Source organism: Apis mellifera, linkage group LG10, assembly GCF_003254395.2.
Source record: "Apis mellifera strain DH4 linkage group LG10, Amel_HAv3.1, whole genome shotgun sequence".
NCBI lineage: Eukaryota > Metazoa > Arthropoda > Insecta > Hymenoptera > Apidae > Apis > Apis mellifera.
In genome coordinates this window covers 5672999-5697061 of record NC_037647.1, presented here as the reverse complement: position 1 = coordinate 5697061, position 24063 = coordinate 5672999, and the positions used below count along the sequence as shown (strand labels likewise).

Genomic DNA, 24063 nt, shown 5'->3' with positions numbered 1-24063 from the left:
AAATCTTAGATAATTAAATTACCAAGAATCATTTTCCATACTTAGATATCGTTAATATATCTTTATGATTAATTCATTTGTCGTGACTGGTTACTTAATACACAAGAGTCACGACCATTGAATCACAAATTGTTGTTTGTCATTCACCAATCTGACAAAATTAGCATTGAAACGGATATACGTTACTTTCGTTTCTTTAACATTATAAAACAGTAACGTCCGGCAGTATATGTGCGGTAAGTATTTTTTTTTATATTAGTTATAAAATAACTTATTCATTGATATATATTAATTGATACTTTATCATAATAATTATTATTAGAAGATATATTATTACAAGATAATTGATTTGCAATAAAAGTTCATAAGTATTTGATAAAATGTTGATACTCAACATTTTTATTAATATGATTATTAATTAATAATTATGTGCGATTGATTGATAAAAAAATTATTCTTTATAAATATGCTACTTATATTATTACATTTAATTTTGATTTAAATTAAAACATTAAAATTAAATGAAAAAATTAATTTTCATTTTAATACAAATAGAATAATAAGCGAATTTTAAGTTCCACTTACAGCTATATGCATGTATATTCTTTAAGCGATTTGTTACTAGTAGTAGTTATAGTTCATTGTTGAACACATGTGAAAGTCAATAGCATTTAATTCGTCCTAGTGCATGATATTATAAGATTGTATTGTGAGATAATACTATCGATTGAAAAAACAATATGGCGACCATGATAAATATCTAGGAAATGTCAAATCCAAAATAAAAATCAACATTATCAGAGTATAACGTATACAAAGATTTTAATAATGTAAACATAATGTAATGCAAATCAGAATATAAAAAATAATTATAAGTGACCTGAATATCTTTAATACCTTAAATTTGATAACCTTATATATTAACATAATGAACTTTGAAAGGTATTAATATTGACTATAAAGTATGAAAATATTCATTTCAATAATTTTTATGTGTTTTATATACTTAAATTATTAAAAAATAGCATTGCTAAAAAATATATTATTAATCTTTACCAATAAATAATATAATGTGATTTTTTTACTTTTATAGATTCTACAATTATTGTTTGTTTTAAAATAATTAATAAAAAATTTATTGCTAAATGAATAAACAAGACACAGCTCAAATGTCACTTGATGATGACTTTGATAGACCATTTGAAGATGTGGAACCTCTACAATGGGGAGCATTACGGGAATTATGTCATGCTAATGCAGAATATTTCATGCCACATCAAGATGAAAACAGTATTAGAATTAGAGCTGCACTTATGGCTATATTAGATCATTTGATACAATTACAACCATTATATAAAGAAATTAGTAGAATTGCACCAATGTTTGATCTTGATGTGCAAACACCTGGTAATGGATATAGAAGTTTTCTGGTGCTAATAGACAAATGCATTATTCATTCTCGTTCAATCTGTCATCAAATATATTGTCAAAAAGATTCTATATTTTTTCGTAAAAGTTATCATATGAGGTAATTATGATTTGTTTTAAAGAATTATTAAATATTTGTATTTAAAATTATATTAACAATAATAAGTACAAATATTTATAGGGAAATTGAGGCTTGCTCACAATTGCTGGCATCTTTGTGCACTTGCTTAGAGCATTTACAAACTCTTTATTCATGGAGTGAATATATAAATGATGGAAAACCATCTCTTTTTATAGGCGATAATCATAATCCTCATGAAATTTTAAATAAAGTAGAAACCATAAATCAGTATTGTTTTTATGGTAGATGTTTAGGATTTCAGGTAATGATGAAAACATATATAATTAATGATTCACTATTTTTTATCATTTTCTAATAAATATATAAAAATGTGAGATATGTAAATATGAAAAATATTGTTTTCAGTTTCATGATAATTTAAAACCTATTTTAAAAACTATACTGGTTTGTATGGCAACATTCAGTGAAGCATTTTATGCTAATGGTACATTGCTAGCAAGATGTGCTAATTCTGTCAAATATATGTTAGATCCTGAAATAAGAGCTCGTCGTATTGTCGATGTATCTCAACGTGCTGACATTTCATTTTGTCAAGCTTTTTGGTTTCTGAATGAGACTGGTAATATACTATGATTTTCAATAACATATTACATAATATATATATATATATATAATTTATTTTAAATATAATAATTGCTTGCTTTATTTTGATAATTGTTTTAATATATATTATATAAGTTATATATTTTAGATATTGCACGGAAGTTGCCTGCTATAACATCTTCTTCTTTGGCAATAAATCAAGTAATTTCTATTCCACCTGAAGAATTGACACTTTCTACATTAAATGGATCAACTATATCAATTCCTATACCAAATAGTCATATCGGAAAAAAGCCGATACATGTTAGATTGTTAAGTTCTAAACGTCGTTTAGGAATGGTAAAGAAATGAGATTTACTTATTTCATATAGATAGCACTTATTATTTTTAGTCATTATTTTCCTCTTCACATTTCCTTTAATAAAGTAGAAATTTTTGTAAAACATCAGTTTCACTCCTGTGCAGTACATGCTTTTCTCAGGTTGGTTCAGGTGGAGTAGGGGGAGAATTGCATGGATTGTCCAATGAATTGATAATTCATTGTCATGGTGGAGGTTTTGTAGCACAAACTTCTTTATCTCATGAAACATATTTACGCGGTTGGGCCATAAGTCTTGGTATACCTATTTTAAGTATAGATTACAGTTTAGCGCCTGAAGCTCCATTTCCTCGTGCGCTCGAAGAAGTGCTATATGCATATGCATGGGCTTTAAATCATGCAAGTACATTGCTTGGAAGTACAGCTCAAAAAATACTTCTTGCTGGTAAGATGTAAAGAATTGCATGTTATTATTTTCCTAATATACCTTTATGCACATTTTTTTTTCATATATTTAATATTTGCATATAAATAATATAATTTTTTAATAGGTGATTCTGCTGGGGCCAACTTAAACTTGGGAATTACTTTAAAATGTTTACAATTAAATATTAGAAAACCTGATGGAATATTTATGGCATATACACCAGTACTTGTTGATTTTGTATTATCACCTTCGCGATTGCTTTGTCTATCAGATCCATTATTACCTATGGGATTTCTTTTACGTTGTTTAAAAGCATATATCCCTTCAGATAATAAAAAAGTTACACGGTAAATATTATATATTAAAATAAATCACAATTATTTTTTTATTTCATTTTCTTTCTTTTTTATTTTTTAGAGAAAAAGAACATGATGTTGCTGAATGTATAAAATCAGATTCAGAATCTTTTGCTGAAGTAAGTGAAAGTGATTTAATAGCATTAGCTCTGAGTCCTAATGGAGATGAAACAAATGATGCACATAAGTTAGCATCTTTACCATCTGATTCAACTTTGAATTCTGTTACTTTAACAGAAGCTGATGGTAAATAAATGAATAATGCAAATATAAAAATATAATTAAATGTTATAATTTAAATATGATATAATTTTTATATCAGTTTATTAATTTTTTATTTTAATTTTGTTTTTTAATTGTTTTATAGTTGGTTTTATATAAATATTTTTTGTATATTCTTTAATATAACAGGAATGGAACATCTACAGGAAGAAGCAAAATCTCAAGAATATATTAATAAATTTTTTGAACTTTATCGAAATTGTGGAACAAATACTTCAACACATATTGGAAATGGTACTATTAGTGAAGATAACAATATTTCAAAAAATGATAGATCATGGTCTTTTTTTGGATGGTCTCTCAGTGGAAGGCACAAAGAATCCAGAGAATTAGATACAGAAAATATAAAAAGTCCTTTAGAAGAATTTATATTCACAGTACCCAGAGATCCATATTTAAGTCCTTATCTTGCATCGGATAATCTTTTAGCACAATTACCACCTATTAAAATGCTTGTAAATTCTTAAATCTTAAATTTTTTATGGAATATAATATGAAAAAAAAATTATATATATAAATAATATTTTATAGACATTAGAATTGGATCCATGCCTTGATGACTCGGTCATGTTCGCAAGAAAACTTCGATTGCTTGGTGTATCAGTCACGCTTGATATATTGCCAGGTTTACCACATGGATTTCTTAATTTAACACCAGTAATTATTTCTTTTATCAAATAAAACAATAACATTATATTATATTCAATTATAGCATTAGTATATAGTTATTTAAATTTATAGGTTTCAAAAGAAGCAAGTGAAGGATCAGATCTATGCGCAAAAAGATTGCAGGAGTTATTGGCATTATAATTACATACATGGAGCAAATATTCGTTGAAGATTAAATGTTAATATGCAAGAACAAATTTTCTTTGCTATAATTGTTCTTTTAGATATCAATTTTAATTAATTTTTTATGTACAAAGACTAAAAATAATTTGCAATATCTCAAAAGTTTTATGTATTGATATGTGAACGTGAATGTGTTTTACTCTATTTATATTTTATATTATATATTTATATTTTATTAATAATATACTATGATATTTAATATCTAATTTTTAAAATCATATAATCTCAAATTATTGTACTTAAATGATAATGTCAAAATGTTAATATCTTTGTATTATGTTCACTGAATATGCAAATTGTAAAAAAAAGCAAAAAAGCTTTCAATTTTCTAAAAAAAAAAAAAAAAAATTTAAAGAATAGGGACTACAAATATGTTGGTTGCATAAATTATTTTAAATTGTTTGTTTTCAGCATTATAATGCTGTTTAATATTTTATGCAGCTGATACAAGATATTAAATATATTAGGCATAAATAAAGTATTATAAATGTGATATGTTTAGTAAAATAATATGTTTTAATATGTATAATGTTGGCAATAATTGAAAAATTAACTTTTTTGTTTTGATTATTAATAATTTATGGAATTGTTAAGTTATATTTTTTACGTCGATATACATTGTATTTGTCAACTTTATTAAATTATTTATAAAACTCTATTTTATAACTTATATAACACACTGGGAAGTACAATAAAAATAATTTTATTACCAGACTATGAAAACATGTAGTTTTTAAGATGTGATAAATTAATGATTAATGATTTTTATTGATTAATTTGTTGATTATTTGTTTGATTTGTTTTGGGACGTAAAGTTTTTTGTAATACATGAGCATCTGCAGGTTCTATTCGCTTATAGTAATGTTCCTTTGTTTCAACTATTTCAAATCCAAATTTTTTATAAAAGTCAATAGCTCCTTCATTACTTATTTGAACATGACTATAAATAAAAAATATCTTTAATTATAAAAATATAAATTTTTACTTATATATTTATATAAATATTTTGTATATATAATAAATATAATTAAATATTTAAGTATATTAATACTTACAGAAAGATTGAATCAAAATTTCCATCTTTATAAACATAATTTAAAACATGTTGCACCATTACAGTACCTATTCCTAATCTTCTATAGGGATAAAGGCATCCCAATGTCATAATATATAAACGTCTAGAATTTTCAGAAGTATCTACTCGACAACAAACTGCACCAACCTAAAATAAGAATTTTTTATAAAATCTTTCATTTGATTTAATTATTGTTCAAAATTGATATATTTTTTAATATAATTTGCATAAATATAACATACCACTATATCATTGTAATATGCAAGTTTTGCTAGCTCCCCAGCTTCTAAAACATCTTTATAAAATTTTTCATTATATGAGACAGGAAACACCACTTGGTTAAGAAGTTTGAGCTGTTTTATATTATGTGGTGTTACATCTCCTAACTCTATTTTTGATCTGTAATTTTAAATTTTGTACTTTAATTAAATATAAAATTTGTATAACATTATTCTATTATTATGTTTTTTATATTGTATATTACTTGAATATTTTATATAAATTAATATTGTCTATAAATTAAATATTATAATATAAATTAATATTTTTTTTTGTTTTTGTCTATAAAAACAAAGAATTTCAGATAAATGTGAAAATGTAAAATATGAATAAAGATATATCTTATTGTTTTTAACAATTTTCCAAATATATTATTCTACTAAAAATTATTTTTACATATAATTTACTTTTTTCATTATGTTTATATTATAATCTAATTACACGTTTTGAAATAAACGTGTCCTTGAGAATAAAAATATTTGAATTTTCAATTTAAAGACAGTCGTTATAAGTCATAAACAAAATAAAAATCGTATAAATTTAGTTATAATATATTGGAATAAAACAACTGTAATTGCTTTTAGAATGTTTTGATTCGTGATATAAAAATATAACCTCAAAACTTTTAGAACTTACCTAGTCATATTAAGAAATACAACAGATTTGAACGTTACTTGAATAAATAACAATAACAAGTTTTAATATGAATTGCTTTCTAAATAAATTATAAACAAATAAGCCGTATATATAACACAATAACGTCACACGGCTTCGTACTTTTTTATACTGAAATTATATTAGCGGAGTAGGTTAAATATATTCCTGTTTCTTCATATTTTGATAAGTTTTAGAATACACAAAAATTAATTACAAATAACAAATTCAATTATAAAAAATATTATATATAAAAATATTATTTACATTTATATGAAAATAATTTATATTTTTACAAATTATATATTTGAAAATTCATATACTCATAAAATTTTAACAGAATATAATATTTATTTAATTTAATGAATAACATGTTTTATGTTATTTCAAATTTATTTATATTTATTTCTATCATTATATATTTTATTATAATATTAAATATATAATAAAATATATTTAATATTATATTTTATTTTTATTAAATATATTTAAATTATATTTTTATAAAATATAAATAGAAAATAATATAAATATTTAAAATAACATCAAATTATGTATTATATGTATAATTAAAGTATGAATTTTTGTTATATGTAAATAATTTAGATATCTACAATTATGCGATATTTTTTAATATTATATTTTTAATAATTAAAATCTCAAAAATTTTAAATAATAGATATATATTATACATAAATATAAATATATAAAAATATTGAATTTAAAATTCTATATAAAATAAGGAAAGTATAAATAAAAAAATATTGTTTTATATATTTTATCTTTCATAAATAAATTTTATAATAAATTTCAAGTTAAAATGTTTTATAAATTAATGATTTTTTTTCATATGTGATTTAATATCTATTTATAGGAAATAACTGTTGGAAATAATAGGAAATAAAAATTGAATTGATTAATATATTCAAATATATATGATTCCATTTAAAAAAGTCGGCAATCATTACATATATTAGGTTATATATATAGTATTTTAAATATTTTATGAATTATCTTAGATATATATTACAAGTTAATTTTTGAAGAGAATTTTGATGAAAATATATCTAATTAATATATATATATATATATAATTATGATAAAAAAAAACAAGGACAGTAAATAATAAGACAAGAATAGAAATATTGTAAAAATTCAAGAATCAAATTTCTAGAGTGACACAAATAAAACATAGGACAAAAAATAACAGAAAATTAGAGATAGAATAAGAATTAACTGCCAGTATTATCTCCAAAATATCAAATATATTTTTTTGAAGAATAATCTTTTTAAAATTACAGATGGTACTAGTCTTAAATTCTTATTTTATTTTAAAAAGATGTTTTTGATACTTAAGAGATGATATTATACAATCAATTCTTATTTTATGTTTATCTTTATTTTAGTATTTATCTTTTTTATTTATTAATTTCATTTTAAAAATGGTCGAATTTTTGTTCTATTTTTGGATCTATCTTCTATCTGTTTGCTTTTAATGCCTGATCATAGACAAGCAGATAAACACAATATTAATTCATAATTTATTTTTATAGTATAAGATTTAGAATGTAAAATTTCTGCTATTTATATTTCATTGTATTTTATCATTTAATTTTTTAATTTATAATCATAATCATATAATGATTTTTAAATATTTAAAAACATTTTATTTTGAAAAAAATTAAATATTAAAATTTAAAAAGATATAATTTTATTTTTGGAAATCAAATCCATAATATATTAATTTCCATGGTATTAATATATGAAATAATATTGCATTGTAATAGATTTGAGATATGATATCGATTCTAAAATATATTATAAATAAAAATCTAATAAATTAAAAATAAATAATAATATATAATATATAATATAATTTTTTTTCTATTTTTTAAAAAATTTATTTCTAATTTTTGTTTTATAAAAAAAGCTTTTTGTAATTAAAAAGATATATATAATGAGAGTTGAGAATGATAAATAAGAAATATTACCTTAAAATATAGTATAGAAAATACATTGAATATCAAATCTATTATGCAGTTTATCTGTGATATTATGAGATTTAAATTCAAAATAAATATATATATATACAATAGTAGAGTTAAGAATAACGTTGTATGTTGTACTATATTAAACATTAAGTATAATTTATTTTTTATATTATATTTTTTTATTTTGACAATGTCATGTAATAAAAGAGAACATAATGAAAGTGATAATGAAGAAGATTGGATTGGTCCATTACCTTCAGAAGCTGTACCTCAAAAAAAACAAAAAGGTTAGAATACCATAACTTTTATTTTATATTTATTCTTTCTACTATTTTATGAATTAAATAAGAGTTTTTTTATACTTTCTCTTATGTACAAAATTTTAATATGATTTTGAATTATAAAAAAAATATTGATATTTATATGAAAAAAATAGATAACCTTAAATTATTATGTTATTATTTAAATTTATATTTTGATATTAACAACGAAATATTTAATAACATTTCTTTTATTTTGATAAAATTATGAATTTAATAAAATTTTTTAAACATTGTACATATTTAATTATATTAAAAATAATTTTTAACATTATTTATTTAAATTCATTTAATTTTACAGTTCTGGAATATGAGCAAGTATACGTAGATAACTTACCATGTTGTGAATGTTATGAAAAATCTTATATGCACAGAGATGTAATTACTCATATTGTGGTAACAAAGTTAATATTAATTTTTATATATATATATATACATATATAAATATACAATAATCTTAATAATAATAATTTACAAATTATATAATATAATTTTTTATTTATATTTATAGATCAAATTTTATTATAACGGGTAGTTGTGATGGTCATGTTAAATTTTGGAAAAAACAAGAAGAACTTATAGAATTTGTAAAACATTTTCGTGCACATTTGATGACTATACAATCTATGGCTGCTAGTTGCAATGGTGTTCATGCATGTACTGTGAGTTTAGATAAAACAATTAAAATTTTTGATGTTATTAATTTTGGTAAATAACTTTATACATATTTAATAATTTTTTATATATAATTTAATTGTTAGTAAAATGTTAATAGTTTTATTTTAGATATGATTAATATGATGAAGCTGGATTATATACCACTTTGTTGTGAATGGATATATTCTCCTGGTGATGCAATATCTGCAATAGCAGTTTCTGCTCAAGAATCTAATAAAATTTTTATTTATGATGGACAAGGGACTAATATACCATTACATGTTTTTGAAAAATTACATACTAAACCTGTAGTTGCTATGAAAGTAAAAAAAATAGCATAAGTAATTTTATTTTGTGATTTTATTTATATAATCTTATATAAATTTTTATTTGTAGTATAATTCAATATATGAAACATGCATTTCTGTGGATAAAGCAGGCATTTTAGAATATTGGACAGGACCTAAAATGGAGTATAAGTTTCCTAAATGTGTTACATTTGAATCTAAGCTAGATACAAATTTGTTTGAATTTGCAAAAAATAAAACTTATCCTTGTGGATTAGCAATATCTCCAGATGGTAAAAGATTTGCTTCTCTCAGTGGAGATCGAAAAGTTAGAGTTTTCACTTTTCGTACTGGGAAATTGTATAGAATATTTGATGAAACATTACAAAGATTTTCTGAATTACAACAAGTGACGCAACAATTGCCGAATATGGAATTTGGACGAAGGTAAAATTTTTTTCCAATTAAATTAGACTATAAATTAGAATTTAAATTCTTCTTTATTATTAAAATTTGAACATTATATTATGTTTAGAATGGCAGTAGAAAGAGAACTGGATAAAACAGAAACAAATTTAGGAAATATAGTTTTCGACGAATCAGGTTATATAGTTTTATATAGTACAATGTTAGGTGTAAAAGTTGTAAATTTGTATACAAATCGATGTATTAGAATTATGGGAAAACCTGAAAATATTCGTCCTATGCAATTAGCCCTATTTCAAGTATGTATAAACAAATTTGTAAATATTTTTATTAATACTAATTTATATTTTAAAAATTTATAGGGAAAAGCAAGAAAAACTACAGCTGCAGTGACTGTAGAGATGGAGGCTGCAGAAAATCCTACATTAGAAATGAATCGTCCTGATCCAACTCTTTTTTGTACAGCTTATAAAAAAAATAGATTTTATATGTTTACAAGGAGAGAACCAGAAGATACTAAAAGCCAAGAATGTGACAGAGATGTTTTTAATGAAAGACCATCAAAAGAGGATATTATTTCTTCTACAGAAGCTACAAATGTACAAAAGATTTATGATCAAGCAATTATTCATACTGCTCTGGGAGATATTCATTTAAATCTTTTTGGAAAAGATGTTCCGAAAACAGTGGAAAATTTTTGTGTTCATGCAAAAAATGGTTATTATAATGGACATATTTTCCATAGAATAATTAAAGGATTTATGATTCAAACTGGTGATCCTACTGGAACTGGTACTGGTGGAGAAAGTATATGGGGAGGAGAATTTGAAGATGAATTTAAATCCCATTTAAAACATGATAGACCATACACTTTAAGTATGGCCAATGCTGGACCAAATACAAACGGCAGTCAATTTTTTATCACTTTGACACCAACGGTAAATTTAAATAATATTCTTTTTTTTTAATAATAATTAATATTATGTGTAATTTTTTTAATTATAATTTTTAATATATATGTTAATTAATATTTATTTTATATCTGTTTTAGCCTTGGTTGGATAATAAACATACTGTATTTGGTAGAGTTATAAAAGGAATGGAAGTTGTACAAAATATTAGTCAAGTAAAAACAAATCCAAAAACTGACAAACCTTATGATGATATTCGAATAGTTAGCGTTACTGTGAAATAAAATTTCAAAATTAATATATAAAATATTTTTATATAAATTTCTTTTTATGGTATATGTACTATAAATAAAAATAAATATAATAACAATAATAATAACAATAATAATAATAACAATAATAATGATAATAATAATAATAATGATATAATAATAATAAATTCTTAAAATCCTTATTCTTTGTCCTTTTGCATATGATAAAGCAATCCTCTCATAAAACTGTACGTTCCTGTGCAGCATACAAATGCATTTACACTAAACAAATTGTAATTTTTTGGTGTGATAACTAGGGAATATCTAATGAATAAATAATAAGATTTTTTTATTATTTAAAATATACATATATACATATATATCTTTGAGAGAAAATAATATTATTTAAAAGATACCTAGACCATATAGCCCCAGTAATCATAAGACTTGCAGTTTGACTAAGAGAAATTGTTTCTGGTGGTCGTCTAAGATCTCCAATTCCCGCTATTACCAAACCCCATTTAAATGTAGGTGCCCAGAAAAATACTGTAGTTGGTCCTGTATTAATAAAAATATTAATAATAATTACAAATTTTATGGATTTTGTTCATAAAAATTGATTTCAACCTGCAGGGTGTAAAAAAATAGGAGCGAATTTTGATGGAAGAACAGAGGCTATTTTTATCATAAGTTGTTGATAAGGAGTCTTTTTCTTTTCTTCTGGTGGCTGCATTATACGCTAACAATAAATTTTTTAAATTGTAAAATAAATAGATTATAAAAACGTTTAAAAATCGTCTAAAAAAAAAATTATATATAGAATAATTCAATATAAAATTGTAAATGATTATCTAAAGAATAAAAGATTGACAAGTGGTATAAAAACATATAGTTGGTGATGCTTATAAACAAAATTTATTCCGAGGAATAAAAACAATTATATTTAATTCTAATCAAATTATTCATGATTGTATATTTATGATTATTATTATAAATATTAATATTCAATTTATTTTAATTAAAATAAAATAAAAACAAAATATTTTATAAACAATTATATTTTATGTGTGAAATAAATATTATCTATATAAAAATTTTTTTAAATATATAATTTTATTTTTTCCTTTTCGTTATTTTATTTTGTTAAATTATTAGTTTATATTTTCAAATTTTAATTTTTCTGGACAAAATTTAAAAGTACTGAAATATTAATAAAATATCTAAATTTTTTATTTAGTTAAATTTCATAGTAATAATAAAGAGTAAATTTCATTTTATATGTTTAAACAAAAGATTGAAGAATTCTTTTTGGTAACTTTTGATTGCGATTCGAAAATTTTTAATTTACTTTATTTATATTATATACAAAACATTATAACCAATTCGATGTAATGAAAAATTCAAAATTGTATTTTATATCATTATATAAATATGTAATTCATTAAATTTCTCTTTTAAGAAGGTCTCTACGAAAATATTGTAAATATTAAAATATAATAGAATATCTTTCATATTAAATTTAAAATGAGTTGCAGTAAAACGCAGGGAACATGGAACGATTTGGAGGAAATGAAATATTTGCTTTGCGCTATTGAGTGCTGGTACGTTTATTTTTCCTATTATTCTTTAGTCAAAGATCCAATCTTTTATAGTTATAAAAAAAAATCTTTATGAAACCGAATGTTTAAAGTTAAAATAAACTTTTGAAAATATTGTTTCTTTGCAATATATAATTTTTCTTTATAATTTAAAGATTTAAATAAAGATTTTAACAAATTATAGAACTGGAAATAAAAATATAGCATATTTCTTTCTTTTTTCTTTCAATTATTTAATTTTTTACCAACAAATTAAATACTTATTATCTTTTTTAATTCTTATTATTCTATATTTCAATCTTGAAAACTAATATAAATCTGAAACAAAGAAATATTCTATATTTTTTTTTATTTTTTCATCAAATAACTTTATCTCGTAACTTTCATTCTTATTCTGTATAAATAAACAATAAAGAGAAAATATAAGTAATAAATTTAGAAAATAACGAAAAAATTACCTTATTCTCAAATTTTACAAATTTATTTTTCAGCAAGTGTCCATGTATTCCACCCCCACCTGTATGTTCTGTCCTATTACCACCAAGAATCGAAGAGTTACCTGCATATATGCCTGTTCAGAGACCTTGTTGTCCTCCACCGGTTTGTCCACCGATGCTTTGTTGTCCAGCACCACCACCTTGTCCAGTTTCGTTACCTTCTTGTGCGGCCTTACCTCCTTCTTGTCGAATACCGATAGTTCCTAGTCCTTGCATTCCATGTCCTCCAATTTGTCCTTCAAGGGGTCCTCCACCATTGCGTATAGTATCATGTTGCCCAACTTCATTACCATGCTATCCAGGTGAACTTTATCACAATATTTATTATTATATTTATTACTTCTTTGATAAGAAATGATTTTTCTATGTTATTCTGAAATTACAAATCAGTACAAATTACAATTTTATTGTTGTTTTACATTTTTCAGTTTCTTACTGATAACATATAAGAAAAATAAAACTGTCTTTGAAGAGTTAAGAATCTGTGAAGAAAGGTAATGAAATTAATTTCATCAAAATAAATTGTTTTTTTTTTAATGCTATTGTATAATTTTAGTGATAATTGATATTTTATTTTATTTAAAGTGTCAATGTTGCATACTACAGGACGATTGTATTAAAGGATTCTTGGATTATTAATCAAATATGAAAAAGGGCAAAAAAATTGTAAAAATATTATTTGATATGTTTTTTCGGTAATCCTATATTTTAAAAGTTTAACGTGCAATGATAATTTTAATATAATGTATATAATATATAATGTAACAAAAAATATGAATAATTCTGAAAAAAGATCGAGTTTTATTAGGAATAAGAATCAATATTTCTGTTTCTAATTCTACAAATTTAGTTGAAGAAAAAAGGAGAACAAAAATTAGGAAATATTGAAATTATGGAGAAGGTTAGTAATTTGAAATAAACGATAAGACATCGTACACAAGAATTTTATTCGTATGTACAGTCCCATGATTCGAAGTTTTAAAATAATCATACTCATCTCGAATCGATACAGGATAGAGAATCTTTTCTAAGGCTCAAACTGAAGCCTAGCACACAATAAATCCATAAAAGTTTTATATATTACAATAGTAATAGCTATGAGGTATCCACTATCTTATAGCAAAAGCTTAAAAGTTAGTGGAAAAGACATAAATTACTATTTTTGAGACGCAAAAATCGATAAAGTCAATGCAATTTAATTGGTCACGGATAATTATCGATCACTTACCGATTAATTTAGTATATTATAATACACACTCTGCTTTCTCACTTCTTTTTTAAAATAGATATTTTATTCCGCTTCTTTTTCTCTCTTATATATAGATGTTGGAAAGAGATTTAGGTATAGAAATTTTTTCAGAAAAATAAAAAATTCTTTAATCCTTGTTTTCGTCTCATATGCAGGATGTATTATTTTAATCTTTAGACGCAATATATTATAGATTCTTCTTAAAAATCGTTTCAAATAAAATTTTGAACTGTTATTGAACTCCAAAGGTACTGATTTTCAGTCAACGAATGAAAAATTATTAAAACTTTATCCTTTAAAACTGGTTTTTCATTTATCTCGATATAACTTCCCATTTTCAGAGATATCCTCATATAAAAAAAAAGAATTTTTCATTAATCATTCAAACTTGATTAAACTCTATTAAAATTAAACAAACTTTGAACCATTGTAATTTTGAAGATAATGACTTCTGGATAACTAGTGAATGATCATTAAAAGCGTGGAACTTTCCTCTTTAAAATACATTTTTATTTATTTCGATACGACTTTCGATTATTAGGATATCGTTGTGTAAAGGAAAGAGTAATTTTTAATCGTTTATTATCTTTATCCTTCTTTACTCGAATCTCTCGCTCGCGCCTTATTTTATTGATTTATTCCAAATTTCATAGCCGCGATTTCTGAAAAAATAATATGACTGTTAGAAAAAAATAGTATAATACATTTCCAGGAAATAATGCAAGTCAGGATTGCGAGCTTATTCATAATCTCCACGTTATATTAAGTATTATGAATATTTTGAGTCTTCATATCTCGACAATCATTTGAGATATCGCTATAAAACAAAATAAAACAAAATTTAGTTTTAGTTTTTTTAGTTTTTTCTATAAAATAATGTTTTTTTTTATGCAAGAAATTGAAGTTTCATTTGTGATTCCATGTATCCAATATGATATAAAAAATGTAGGAACATAATTGTGTCCAAAGATTAAAATCAAAATATTATTCTGTATAATTTTTTTAATCTTTAAAAATATACTTATTTAATTGAGTGATAAGTTAATTTTTTTATTAATCTTTCGTAATATATTTGAATCTATTTGAACACAATTTGAAATTTCAGAATACTTTCTTTATATATTTTTTATTTTTATCTACAAAATTTTTCAACGATTAATTTAAAAATCTATTGTACAATAAAGAAATTTTTATTGTACAATAGAAATGATAGTAAATAATTTTGAGATTTTTTAAAAGTTTTTATTTTTCTGAAAAAAGTCCGAAAGAACAATGATTCAAAAATACTACAAAAAATTATAACGTGTTATCTGTGTATTATAGAATCAGCAAATGTTAAATATTATTATATTATCATGTAATCTTATGTTATATGAAAAATTCCTTGCCTTCAATTTCTGATTGCTTAATTTTTATTAATTATTAATTATGTAAAGAATTCTTTTAAATTTATAGAAAGATTCATTATTTATAAGTGATGCCTAGTCAAATATTCGATGAGTACATAAGTATTAATTGATAAATAGATGAAAAAATTGCATATCTAATTTACAATATTGATGGATATTTTAATAAATGGCATAAAAACATTTATAATTTATTATAAAATTAAAAAGAATTCAATTGCAACTTACGATTAAAAAGCTTAAACTTGTAAGTTTTTTTTAATTTTCGATTTACAGGTAATTTACAAGTTCGATATGCCTGTTTTGATTATTGAATCATAGGTAATCGCAACAATTAATTTATTTAATTTTTGGAGAAGAATTTAATTATAAATTTATCTAGAATTTATAATTTATAATATTCTTACAAAATAAAATTATATTATTTCATAATAATTATATATATTACAATTATATATATAATAATTAAATTTAAGATAATGACTTTAATATAATTGTTGTATAGTTACCTATAATTCAATGATAATTAAAATTTATTTATTGATGAAGACAAACTTTTATTTAATAAAAAATTAATTACTTTCTTTAATAAATAACGCGCAAGAATTATAATTATTGATAAATTTAGAAAAAAAAACTATATTATTATTTAGAAAACAGGAATTCCATAGATCTTATTCTCTTTAAAACCATCTACTGACTCTTAATAATAAACTTATATTTTAAACTTTTCGTCGATTTTGTTTATTTCCATAAAATCTTTCTCATTATTTGTAAAATTGCGCATTGCAAAAATAATGAAAATTTACTATGAATTATTATTTGAATGATTCATTATCAGTGTCTCGATATTTACAAGTTCAGAGTTATTTTATTCCTGTAAGAAATTAGTATTGCAATGAGAAAGTTCTTGGAAAAATAATTTTAGTTTATTTGAAATAAATTTTTTTCTTTCAATAATGGAAAATGAAATTGGTTCATTGCAAATGATTAACAATACAAATTTATGTATTAAACTCGTTTCATAAATCAAAAATATGGAATAAATATTTTTTATTTTTCTGAGAGAAAAATAATATTATAATCAATATTCAAACAACATTGGTCTTTTTCTATGGTTTTTATTTCGTCATTTTTTTATTTCGTCTTCCATTAAACTGTTTTCAACATAATTTCTTTTTGTAAAATAAATATACATAAATATATATATAATAATACGATAAACATACAAGATAATCAATCCTGAAGTAACTTAATTTGAATTAAGAATAAAGTTTATATACATTTCATGATATGATATCATAAACTTCATTTCCTTAATTCCTAATTCTTAAATCGTATCTTGAAAATTATCGTCGCAATATTATAATACTGTATCACGAGGTATATCTAATAGTAAAAACAAAATTTGCTAATATTCAGCCATTCGATAAATCATGCTGAAAATCTGCTCAAATGTATTTATATAAATTTATATTTCCTCAATCGTGTTTTCCATTTGAAATTGGATTGATATTTAAAATTGAAAATATATATATATATATATACATGTATAACCTTTCTCTAATTTTTCAGATTCATGTCCATATTTTTTTGTATCGTTCAATTTATTTAAATCGATTTCGATACGATCAAAACATATGAATTCATTTCCTAGAAATATCTGGAATTCTTCTCCATTTCGAAAAAAATACAATCTATCTTCCATTTAATTCCAATAAACGATATTCTTTAAAACTGAAATTTGTTTAAACGAAATTTTTGAAAAAAAATAGAGAAATATCCAAATACTGATAAAAAAAAAGATATTATGAACCCTGATATGATATCTTTTTAAAAAAATCTAAGAAATTTCTTTATTAAATAATATCAATTAGGAAACATTTCACACATAATTTTGTGTGTAAAATTATATTTTACTATTTGATATAACGTGTCAAAATCTAAATGAAAGTTTTTCCTCTTTTATTTTTAAATTCTTTAAATTTTAATATTCTATCTTAATTTATATCCAATTTCCTCTAAATTCCATCTTTCTTCTGCTGTACATTAAAAAAAGAAAAGAAGAAGAATAAATAAGATACGATTGATGAATCTTGTCATTATTTCAAACCAGGGAAACGTTAGAGAACGAACAGGTCCTCGCAGCTTTTCGTTTTCCTCTTGAAACCCAACAGGTGTTTCAGAATTCTCCTTCGATGCTTGCTTCTTCTTCGTCTATTCGCTTGGTCCCGATCCCGTTGAGGATTCAACTTAATTTGCGCCAGAATACCGACCAGCAGCTCGTCTACGTGATGGGCGAGTCCCGATGATGTTTCGATGAATTTACAACCACAATTGTTTGCCATACGTCGACCAACTTTAATAAAAAGAATAATTAAAATAAAAAAGTTAGAAGTTTTAAATGATACCTTTTTCCCACAGAATTATAATATTTTATATAATACAGAATGTCCTTTAAATTGACAAAGCTTAATTGACGATTTCTCAGGTGATTTCAAACAATTTTTTTTTTTTTTTAAATTTTCTTCTAATGAATTATTAATAAAAAGTATTGGCCAAGCACAAAGTACGTAGATTTATCTTGATAGTGTTGGATACATGCTGCTAATGAATCACTAATGATTTGAATAAATAATTAAAGTAACATTTTTAAAATGATGAATTTTTAAATACATCTTGTCGGATAATGGATCAGTTGACTGAAATTCAGTAATTAACATTTGAATAATCGATATTCTACTTAATTTTTTTAATCGAAAAACAAAAATTTTTATTCTCTTCAGTAATTTTAAGAATTAAGACTTAAAAATAAGTAAGAATAAATAAGAATAAATTAATAATAATTAAGAATTTATGAATTAAATAATGATAAAAAAATTAAATTTTAAAAAATACCAAAAGTTGAAATAGAATATTGAATATTCGAAAGATAAATTCCTTATCAATTCATATAATATATACTTTCATTTAATTTCACTTAATGCTTAAAAACACGAAAACGTAATTACGAGAGTCTGCTCTCGTTAGAACGACTGGGTAATCGAGCAAGGACTTGATAAGAATAGCCTTGACGAGTATAAAAATGAAAATTAACTTGATTTATAAAATATGTAAATTTGTAATTTATTCTTGATGTTTTCTATTTATAAAAATTTTTATTTTCTAGAATATCAAAATTTAATTATACGAAGTAATTTAATTAAAATAGATCAAACGAAGTTGGTTATTTCATTATTTTTTTCGACTTTTTAGTAAATGAAAAACGTTTGCATTTCTTAATTAATGATTTTATATTAATTGTTTCAGCATTGAAACACCGAGGAGAAAAAAATAAAAGAAAAAAAAGAAGTAACAATTGAATGACAATTACAACAACAATTTAAATTAAATTTTCTTTTTTTCTTGAAGACTACGAAGTTATTTATTATTAATCATCTACTCACCGACAGATGGAACCTCACGCTTTCGTTCCAGATCAACTTTATTTCCAACAAGAATCACACCACGGCTAGCCATATAATCGCTCTTCCATAGATAGAGCAACGTCTCTTCGGCCATTTTTAAGCTTCGTCTGTCCACTACCGAATAAACTACTACGAAAACATCTGGATTATATGTCGAGCAGAATGTTTCAACCTGTAAATGAATAGGAAACTTGCTGTTAATAATATCGTTAATGAAACTTTTATTAGAAGAAACTTTACTACAAGTTTAAATACCTTTCTATGATTTTATGATTCTATGATTCTATGATTTTATGATTATTATGATTATATTAAATGGTGGATATATAATATTGAATTATTAAAATAATTTAAAAAGAATATTTAAAATTCAATTATAGAATTTTATCTATAAAAGCTTTAGAAAAGGTTTTAGAACGAATTAATGTTAAACGAAATTGCTTTTTAAAAAAGGAGAAAATTTCAATTTTCATCAAGGTAGATACACATCTTTTATCTAACATTTTTTTATACCTCGTGAAAATTTAAACGTATAATACGTATTTTCAAACAAGATAAGGATAATGCAATGTCGAGATAAATTCATTATTTTAAGTAAGCGAGCTAATCCTTTTGCTATAAAAATCCAAGTATAAGAATGTCTGCATGATGGATACAAGGATGGAAAATAAAAGACTGGTTGTGAAGAAAATGAAGACTAAAAAAGAAAAAAAAAAGGAAGAATATTTGCATGATTAAACTGTTAATGAAGATATTGACGATTATATTAATTTATTATAATAAACTTACCGACATCTCTGCTGCAGGATGATCTATGATTTCCAATTCTGTTTCTTGGCCATTAAGCATTACGGATACGCTTTTTTGTCCATATTCCTCATCTGAAATAAATATAAATAATAAAGTTAGTTTTAACGATATTATACGTTTTTTAATTAATATTAATATATATAATTTTTTAATATATTAATTTAATTAATAGAAAAAATGTGGAATATGCGAAAAAAGGGGGAAATTTCCATTTAAAGAAATAGAAATAAAAATAATCTTCATTTTAAAATGGATGGATGTAAAATAAAGGGATATAAAAAGAGAGAATATGCGCATAGCAATCCTTTCTAAAGTTTAAAATTTACCTTATCGCTAGATTTTATATCTTTGTTGAATAATAACTAGGTTCTAAAGTGCCTTTAATTAAAAAATATTTCCATCGGGTCGTTTGTTTATTTTTTAAACGTTTAAATTCAAAATTTCATGCAGCATTGAACATGTTAATCACGATCATACAAACGCTTCAAAGATGATCGAACTGGTTTATAAAAATAACGTTTTTCGATTAAGAGTTAATTAAATGTCGTGTGACAAACAATTGTTGTAACACGTTTGAGAATAATTTTTGATAATATAAACGTTTTAAGACATGATTGAAATATTATTTCAATGAAATAATATTTTTGTATAAATACAACGTTCGATTAATATTTTAGAAATATATTAGATAATATTTTATCGATGTAATTGCATTCCAATACAAATTTGTGAGAACGAAGCAAAAGATTTTCATTTATGCAGTATTTCTATTTTTAATTTTTTATTCCATTTTTACGTTTCGATAATAACGTGGAATCATTGATAAATTTGTATTGTTGTTTAAAAATACAAAGTTTTTTAGTTGTTGTAAGTGTTGTTCGTTTTTTTTTTATTTTAATATTAACTTTTTGTGATAAAAATCTCTTTGTTTCTAATAAAATGAAAAAAAAAAAGAAGGACGTATAAAATCATTTGCCTTTCCTCGATTTGTATTTATTGGTTGTTGGCTTATTTTAAGGGAAAAAGAAACAGGAAAAAAAAATTACATTCGATATTTCTTTTGTTTCAAAAAATGAGTCAGGAAAAAGTTAATATTAATTAAATTTTGGAATATTTAAACGTTTAAAAATATATAATATATTTTGGAACAAAAATATATTTATTATAAAGAAAAAAAGGCAAAAATTTGAACGAAAAGAATAATAGAGAGTATATAAAATATTTGATTGAATTACTTTAAAAATATAAAATAAGAAAGATAAGATCAGTAATATCGACTAGTGAAAGCTTTCTATTTAGCTTGAAATAATTCTGATTCTTGAATTGAAAAAGATTATCACGTTGCTGGAAATTTCTAGATTGCGTGGGTATTTTATTTTACCGTACACGAAGAAACTTTTCGTTCCTTTTTTCCCAGATTAAAATTCTATTCCATCGAGTTGAAAAATATTTTTTTTTTTCACGAATTATCTCGAATTACTTTCCACTTTTGCAGGAAAAGTACAAGTCGATTTGTAAAAGCTCAACGATTCTTTTAATTGAAAACTTTCAGAATCTTTAAGTTTAAAATATGAACAATGAAAAATTTCGAATTATCATTTATTAATTTTAAATAAATATAAATATAATTCTTTGATCTTTTAAAAGTAAAATTATTTTTATTTTTACTTGACGGTAAATGAACATTCTTGAAAATCGGGTCACGAAATTCTGTGATAAAATGGAAAAATAGGTTAAGTTCGACAAAGCGATTTTTTTGAGAGACAAAACAGTTTTGAATTTTTTTTTTTTGCAATGTTTTTTATATCCGAGTTCTTTTTGATTCTCTTTTCTTTTTTTTTTTTTTTGTTTTTTTTTTCCACTTTCAATGTCTTTTTATACGAAACAGAAAGAGAATTTTTTTTTATGAATTTTTCATTACTCGTTGTTTGTTTCTTTTATATGTATTGATTGAAAGATTTGTTTATTTTCTATAAAAATGTTATTTTCCACTGAAAATTGTTAGAAAAATAAAAAAATAAATAAAATAATGCAATAATAAAATAGAAAAAGGAATATTTATAAAAATAGATGGTACAATTCCAAATAACAGAAAAAGAATCGTACAGGGAGGTTATTGGTATTATTGATATTTCAATCAAAATGTCGCAAGATATTAAATCTGCGTGTGACGATGCAAATTGGAAACTTTCTTTCAGAGAACAGGTAGTACAGATGGTCTTTCATTTATAGTCAGAGTTTCCAATGTTTAAACGAACTGGAAATTCGATCGCAAATATATCTAACAAATATCTGTAACAAGTTATTCGATTTTTATGATTTGTTAAATCTGTTAAGATGAAAAAGTAAGCATTGTTTGAAAAATGAAAAATAAAGTAAAATTACTTTACCTTTAGTTTTTTTATGCATATAAAATATAGATATTTAACATTCGTATGAATAATAAAATAATTTATCGAAATTTTTTTTTCTTTCTCTATACATAAATGCAATAAAAATGCAAAACTGAGTTTAACAAATTTATTGCAATTTATCGGATTGAAATTCAATTTTTCTCAAATGAAAAATCGAGCGAAAAAATTAAAATGAAATAAAATTTGATTGAAATTTTTTGAAGATATTTATTTTATAATAAAATTATAATTAATTTAAAAAAAGGAAACAAATATCTCGGAATAATAATGATTATTTTCATAATTTGAAAATCATCATTCATTTATAAATAAATATTTTTCACATTTTTATTACTTCTTTAAATTTTGTTCCTTTAACAAGAAGCACTATTGTAACGTTCTCTCCCACAAAAATTCAATTTTCATTTTTGCCATTGTTCAAAACTTCGTTTAAGGGAAATTAAACGAAAAAAGAATCGTTGCCGTGACAAATTTGATTCTCCTGTAGCTTTAAAGCAACTTCGTCAAGTGAATATCGATATTTCAGCCTCAAGTTCTTGGTCGTTTAGGTTTGAATGCCTAGTTTAGCCAAGATAAGAACAGCTACTTTCTTCATTATTATTTCAACAAAAAATTTTTCTTGTCACGCAATCCACACGTATGATATATCAGATTTCATATAATTAATTAATGAAGTACAGTTTATGTAATAAAAATTTAAACCTTGGAATAGAAAAATGTTTTATATTATTATTATTATTATTATTATTATTATTTGAAAATAAAATAAATTAACAATGAATAATGTCAAAAAATGAATAATCTCACAAATTGAAAAATTAAATATGCAAAATTGTTGTTTTAAATATTCAATTTTTAATATTTGTTAAATATCTTTTTTTTTTTTTTCAAAATTTTCATTCATATTTTATGTTCCATTAATTTATAAATATATTTAAATGAAAATGAATTACATTTACGTTTACATTGAATAAAAATTTTATAAATAATTAAATGTTTTTTTATTTGTTCCATTTTCTTTAATATAATAATTTTCATCATCAAGATTGTTCAATATAAGAAATAGATGATAATAAAGGAGGATAATCTTCATAGTTTTTATTATTTTATAAGACTAATGGTTTTATACTTACAAATTGTTTATTATAGACATTTCATAAACAAATATAAAATAAAATATATAACTAAAATAAACTAGAATGGAAAAATTATAATAAATGGACAAATAGTTTCTTTTGAATACAAGTGTCACGTTTACCGTGACTATCTTCAATGAAGCCAATTTTAATTTTACTACTGCATGCATAATAATAAAATTTTGAACTAAAACTCTTTTTTAAAAATCCTTTTCACTAACTGAAAAAAATATTTATTTAGCACAAAATGTTCATATTTTATTGCTTTCTTCATCATCTATTTTGT

General features: G+C 22.6%; 6 protein-coding genes across 10 annotated transcripts in view; 3 read left to right on the top strand and 3 right to left on the bottom strand.

Annotated features, from left to right (window-relative positions):
- The first annotated feature begins 85 nt into the window (after positions 1-85).
- LOC413702 (hormone-sensitive lipase) lies at positions 86-4657 on the top strand. 3 transcript variants are annotated; one of them, XM_016914431.2, is made up of 11 exons: positions 86-236; positions 1094-1528; positions 1610-1811; positions 1916-2129; positions 2262-2452; positions 2595-2877; positions 2984-3206; positions 3277-3461; positions 3627-3952; positions 4029-4154; positions 4223-4550. In XM_016914431.2, exons 2-11 carry the CDS (start codon positions 1146-1148, stop codon positions 4256-4258), a joined length of 2169 nt encoding a protein of 722 aa, XP_016769920.1. In that variant the 5' UTR covers positions 86-236; positions 1094-1145; the 3' UTR covers positions 4259-4550. The 3 variants fall into 3 exon arrangements, with proteins under 3 accessions (XP_016769920.1, XP_397143.2, XP_006562958.1); XM_397143.7 differs by having other exon boundaries at positions 90-236; positions 4239-4657; XM_006562895.3 differs by lacking the exon at positions 86-236 and adding an exon at positions 588-942 and having other exon boundaries at positions 4239-4657.
- Positions 4658-4963: 306 nt separating this feature from the next.
- Positions 4964-6536, bottom strand: LOC724486 (probable N-acetyltransferase san). Its single transcript, XM_001119998.5, has 4 exons — positions 6340-6536; positions 5667-5823; positions 5405-5571; positions 4964-5289 (listed from the first exon to the last, which is right to left on the bottom strand). The coding sequence occupies exons 1-4, from the start codon at positions 6345-6347 to the stop codon at positions 5115-5117; spliced, it is 507 nt and encodes a 168-aa protein (XP_001119998.2). The 5' UTR covers positions 6348-6536; the 3' UTR covers positions 4964-5114.
- Positions 6537-8435: 1899 nt separating this feature from the next.
- On the top strand, positions 8436-11582 carry LOC413544 (peptidylprolyl isomerase domain and WD repeat-containing protein 1). Of its 2 annotated transcripts, XM_396986.6 has the most exons (8): positions 8436-8635; positions 8970-9072; positions 9180-9376; positions 9455-9648; positions 9722-10059; positions 10148-10337; positions 10401-10976; positions 11090-11582. In XM_396986.6, the coding sequence occupies exons 1-8, from the start codon at positions 8539-8541 to the stop codon at positions 11231-11233; spliced, it is 1839 nt and encodes a 612-aa protein (XP_396986.3). In that variant the 5' UTR covers positions 8436-8538; the 3' UTR covers positions 11234-11582. The 2 variants fall into 2 exon arrangements, with proteins under 2 accessions (XP_396986.3, XP_006562961.2); XM_006562898.3 differs by lacking the exons at positions 8436-8635; positions 8970-9072 and having other exon boundaries at positions 9185-9330; positions 9444-9648.
- On the bottom strand, positions 11370-11994 carry LOC724499 (mitochondrial pyruvate carrier 2-like). The gene is made up of 3 exons (XM_001120371.4): positions 11828-11994; positions 11617-11758; positions 11370-11524 (listed from the first exon to the last, which is right to left on the bottom strand). Exons 1-3 carry the CDS (start codon positions 11931-11933, stop codon positions 11401-11403), a joined length of 372 nt encoding a protein of 123 aa, XP_001120371.1. The 5' UTR covers positions 11934-11994; the 3' UTR covers positions 11370-11400.
- Positions 11995-12668: 674 nt separating this feature from the next.
- LOC102655031 (sperm mitochondrial-associated cysteine-rich protein-like) lies at positions 12669-13783 on the top strand. The gene is made up of 2 exons (XM_006562899.3): positions 12669-12801; positions 13290-13783. Exons 1-2 carry the CDS (start codon positions 12725-12727, stop codon positions 13651-13653), a joined length of 441 nt encoding a protein of 146 aa, XP_006562962.1. The 5' UTR covers positions 12669-12724; the 3' UTR covers positions 13654-13783.
- Positions 13784-17055: 3272 nt separating this feature from the next.
- Positions 17056-24063, bottom strand: part of LOC409903 (GTP-binding protein RAD) — a 40278-nt gene continuing 33270 nt past the window's right edge. For both annotated transcript variants that reach the window (XM_026443294.1, XM_393394.6), the window contains 3 exons: positions 20207-20298; positions 19397-19589; positions 17056-18309 (listed from right to left, as the gene is read on the bottom strand). In XM_026443294.1, coding sequence (XP_026299079.1) covers positions 18074-18309; positions 19397-19589; positions 20207-20298 — 521 coding nt within the window. In that variant the 3' untranslated portion in view covers positions 17056-18073. The remainder of the gene's footprint in view (positions 18310-19396; positions 19590-20206; positions 20299-24063) is intronic.

Bases quoted from the DNA above. Each gene is read 5' to 3' on its own strand.
- LOC413702 (XM_397143.7), top strand. From the start codon at position 1,146: ATGAATAAACAAGACACAGCTCAAATGTCACTTGATGATGACTTTGAT. The intron at 1,812-1,915 runs GTAATGATGAAA...TATTGTTTTCAG, and splicing joins GTAGATGTTTAGGATTTCAG to TTTCATGATAATTTAAAACC. The intron at 2,878-2,983 runs GTAAGATGTAAA...ATTTTTTAATAG, and splicing joins TCAAAAAATACTTCTTGCTG to GTGATTCTGCTGGGGCCAAC.
- LOC724486 (XM_001119998.5), bottom strand. The intron at 5,572-5,666 runs GTATGTTATATT...TTCTTATTTTAG, and splicing joins CATATTACAATGATATAGTG to GTTGGTGCAGTTTGTTGTCG. The intron at 5,290-5,404 runs GTAAGTATTAAT...TTTTATTTATAG, and splicing joins AATTTTGATTCAATCTTTCT to TCATGTTCAAATAAGTAATG.
- LOC413544 (XM_396986.6), top strand. From the start codon at position 8,539: ATGTCATGTAATAAAAGAGAACATAATGAAAGTGATAATGAAGAAGAT. The intron at 9,649-9,721 runs GTAAAAAAAATA...TTTTATTTGTAG, and splicing joins AACCTGTAGTTGCTATGAAA to TATAATTCAATATATGAAAC. The intron at 10,060-10,147 runs GTAAAATTTTTT...TATTATGTTTAG, and splicing joins AATATGGAATTTGGACGAAG to AATGGCAGTAGAAAGAGAAC.
- LOC724499 (XM_001120371.4), bottom strand. From the start codon at position 11,933: ATGCAGCCACCAGAAGAAAAGAAAAAGACTCCTTATCAACAACTTATG. The intron at 11,759-11,827 runs GTTGAAATCAAT...TTATTAATACAG, and splicing joins TATTTTTTTACACCCTGCAG to GACCAACTACAGTATTTTTC. The intron at 11,525-11,616 runs GTATCTTTTAAA...TTTATTCATTAG, and splicing joins ACTGGGGCTATATGGTCTAG to ATATTCCCTAGTTATCACAC.
- LOC102655031 (XM_006562899.3), top strand. From the start codon at position 12,725: ATGAGTTGCAGTAAAACGCAGGGAACATGGAACGATTTGGAGGAAATG. The intron at 12,802-13,289 runs GTACGTTTATTT...TTTATTTTTCAG, and splicing joins CTTTGCGCTATTGAGTGCTG to CAAGTGTCCATGTATTCCAC.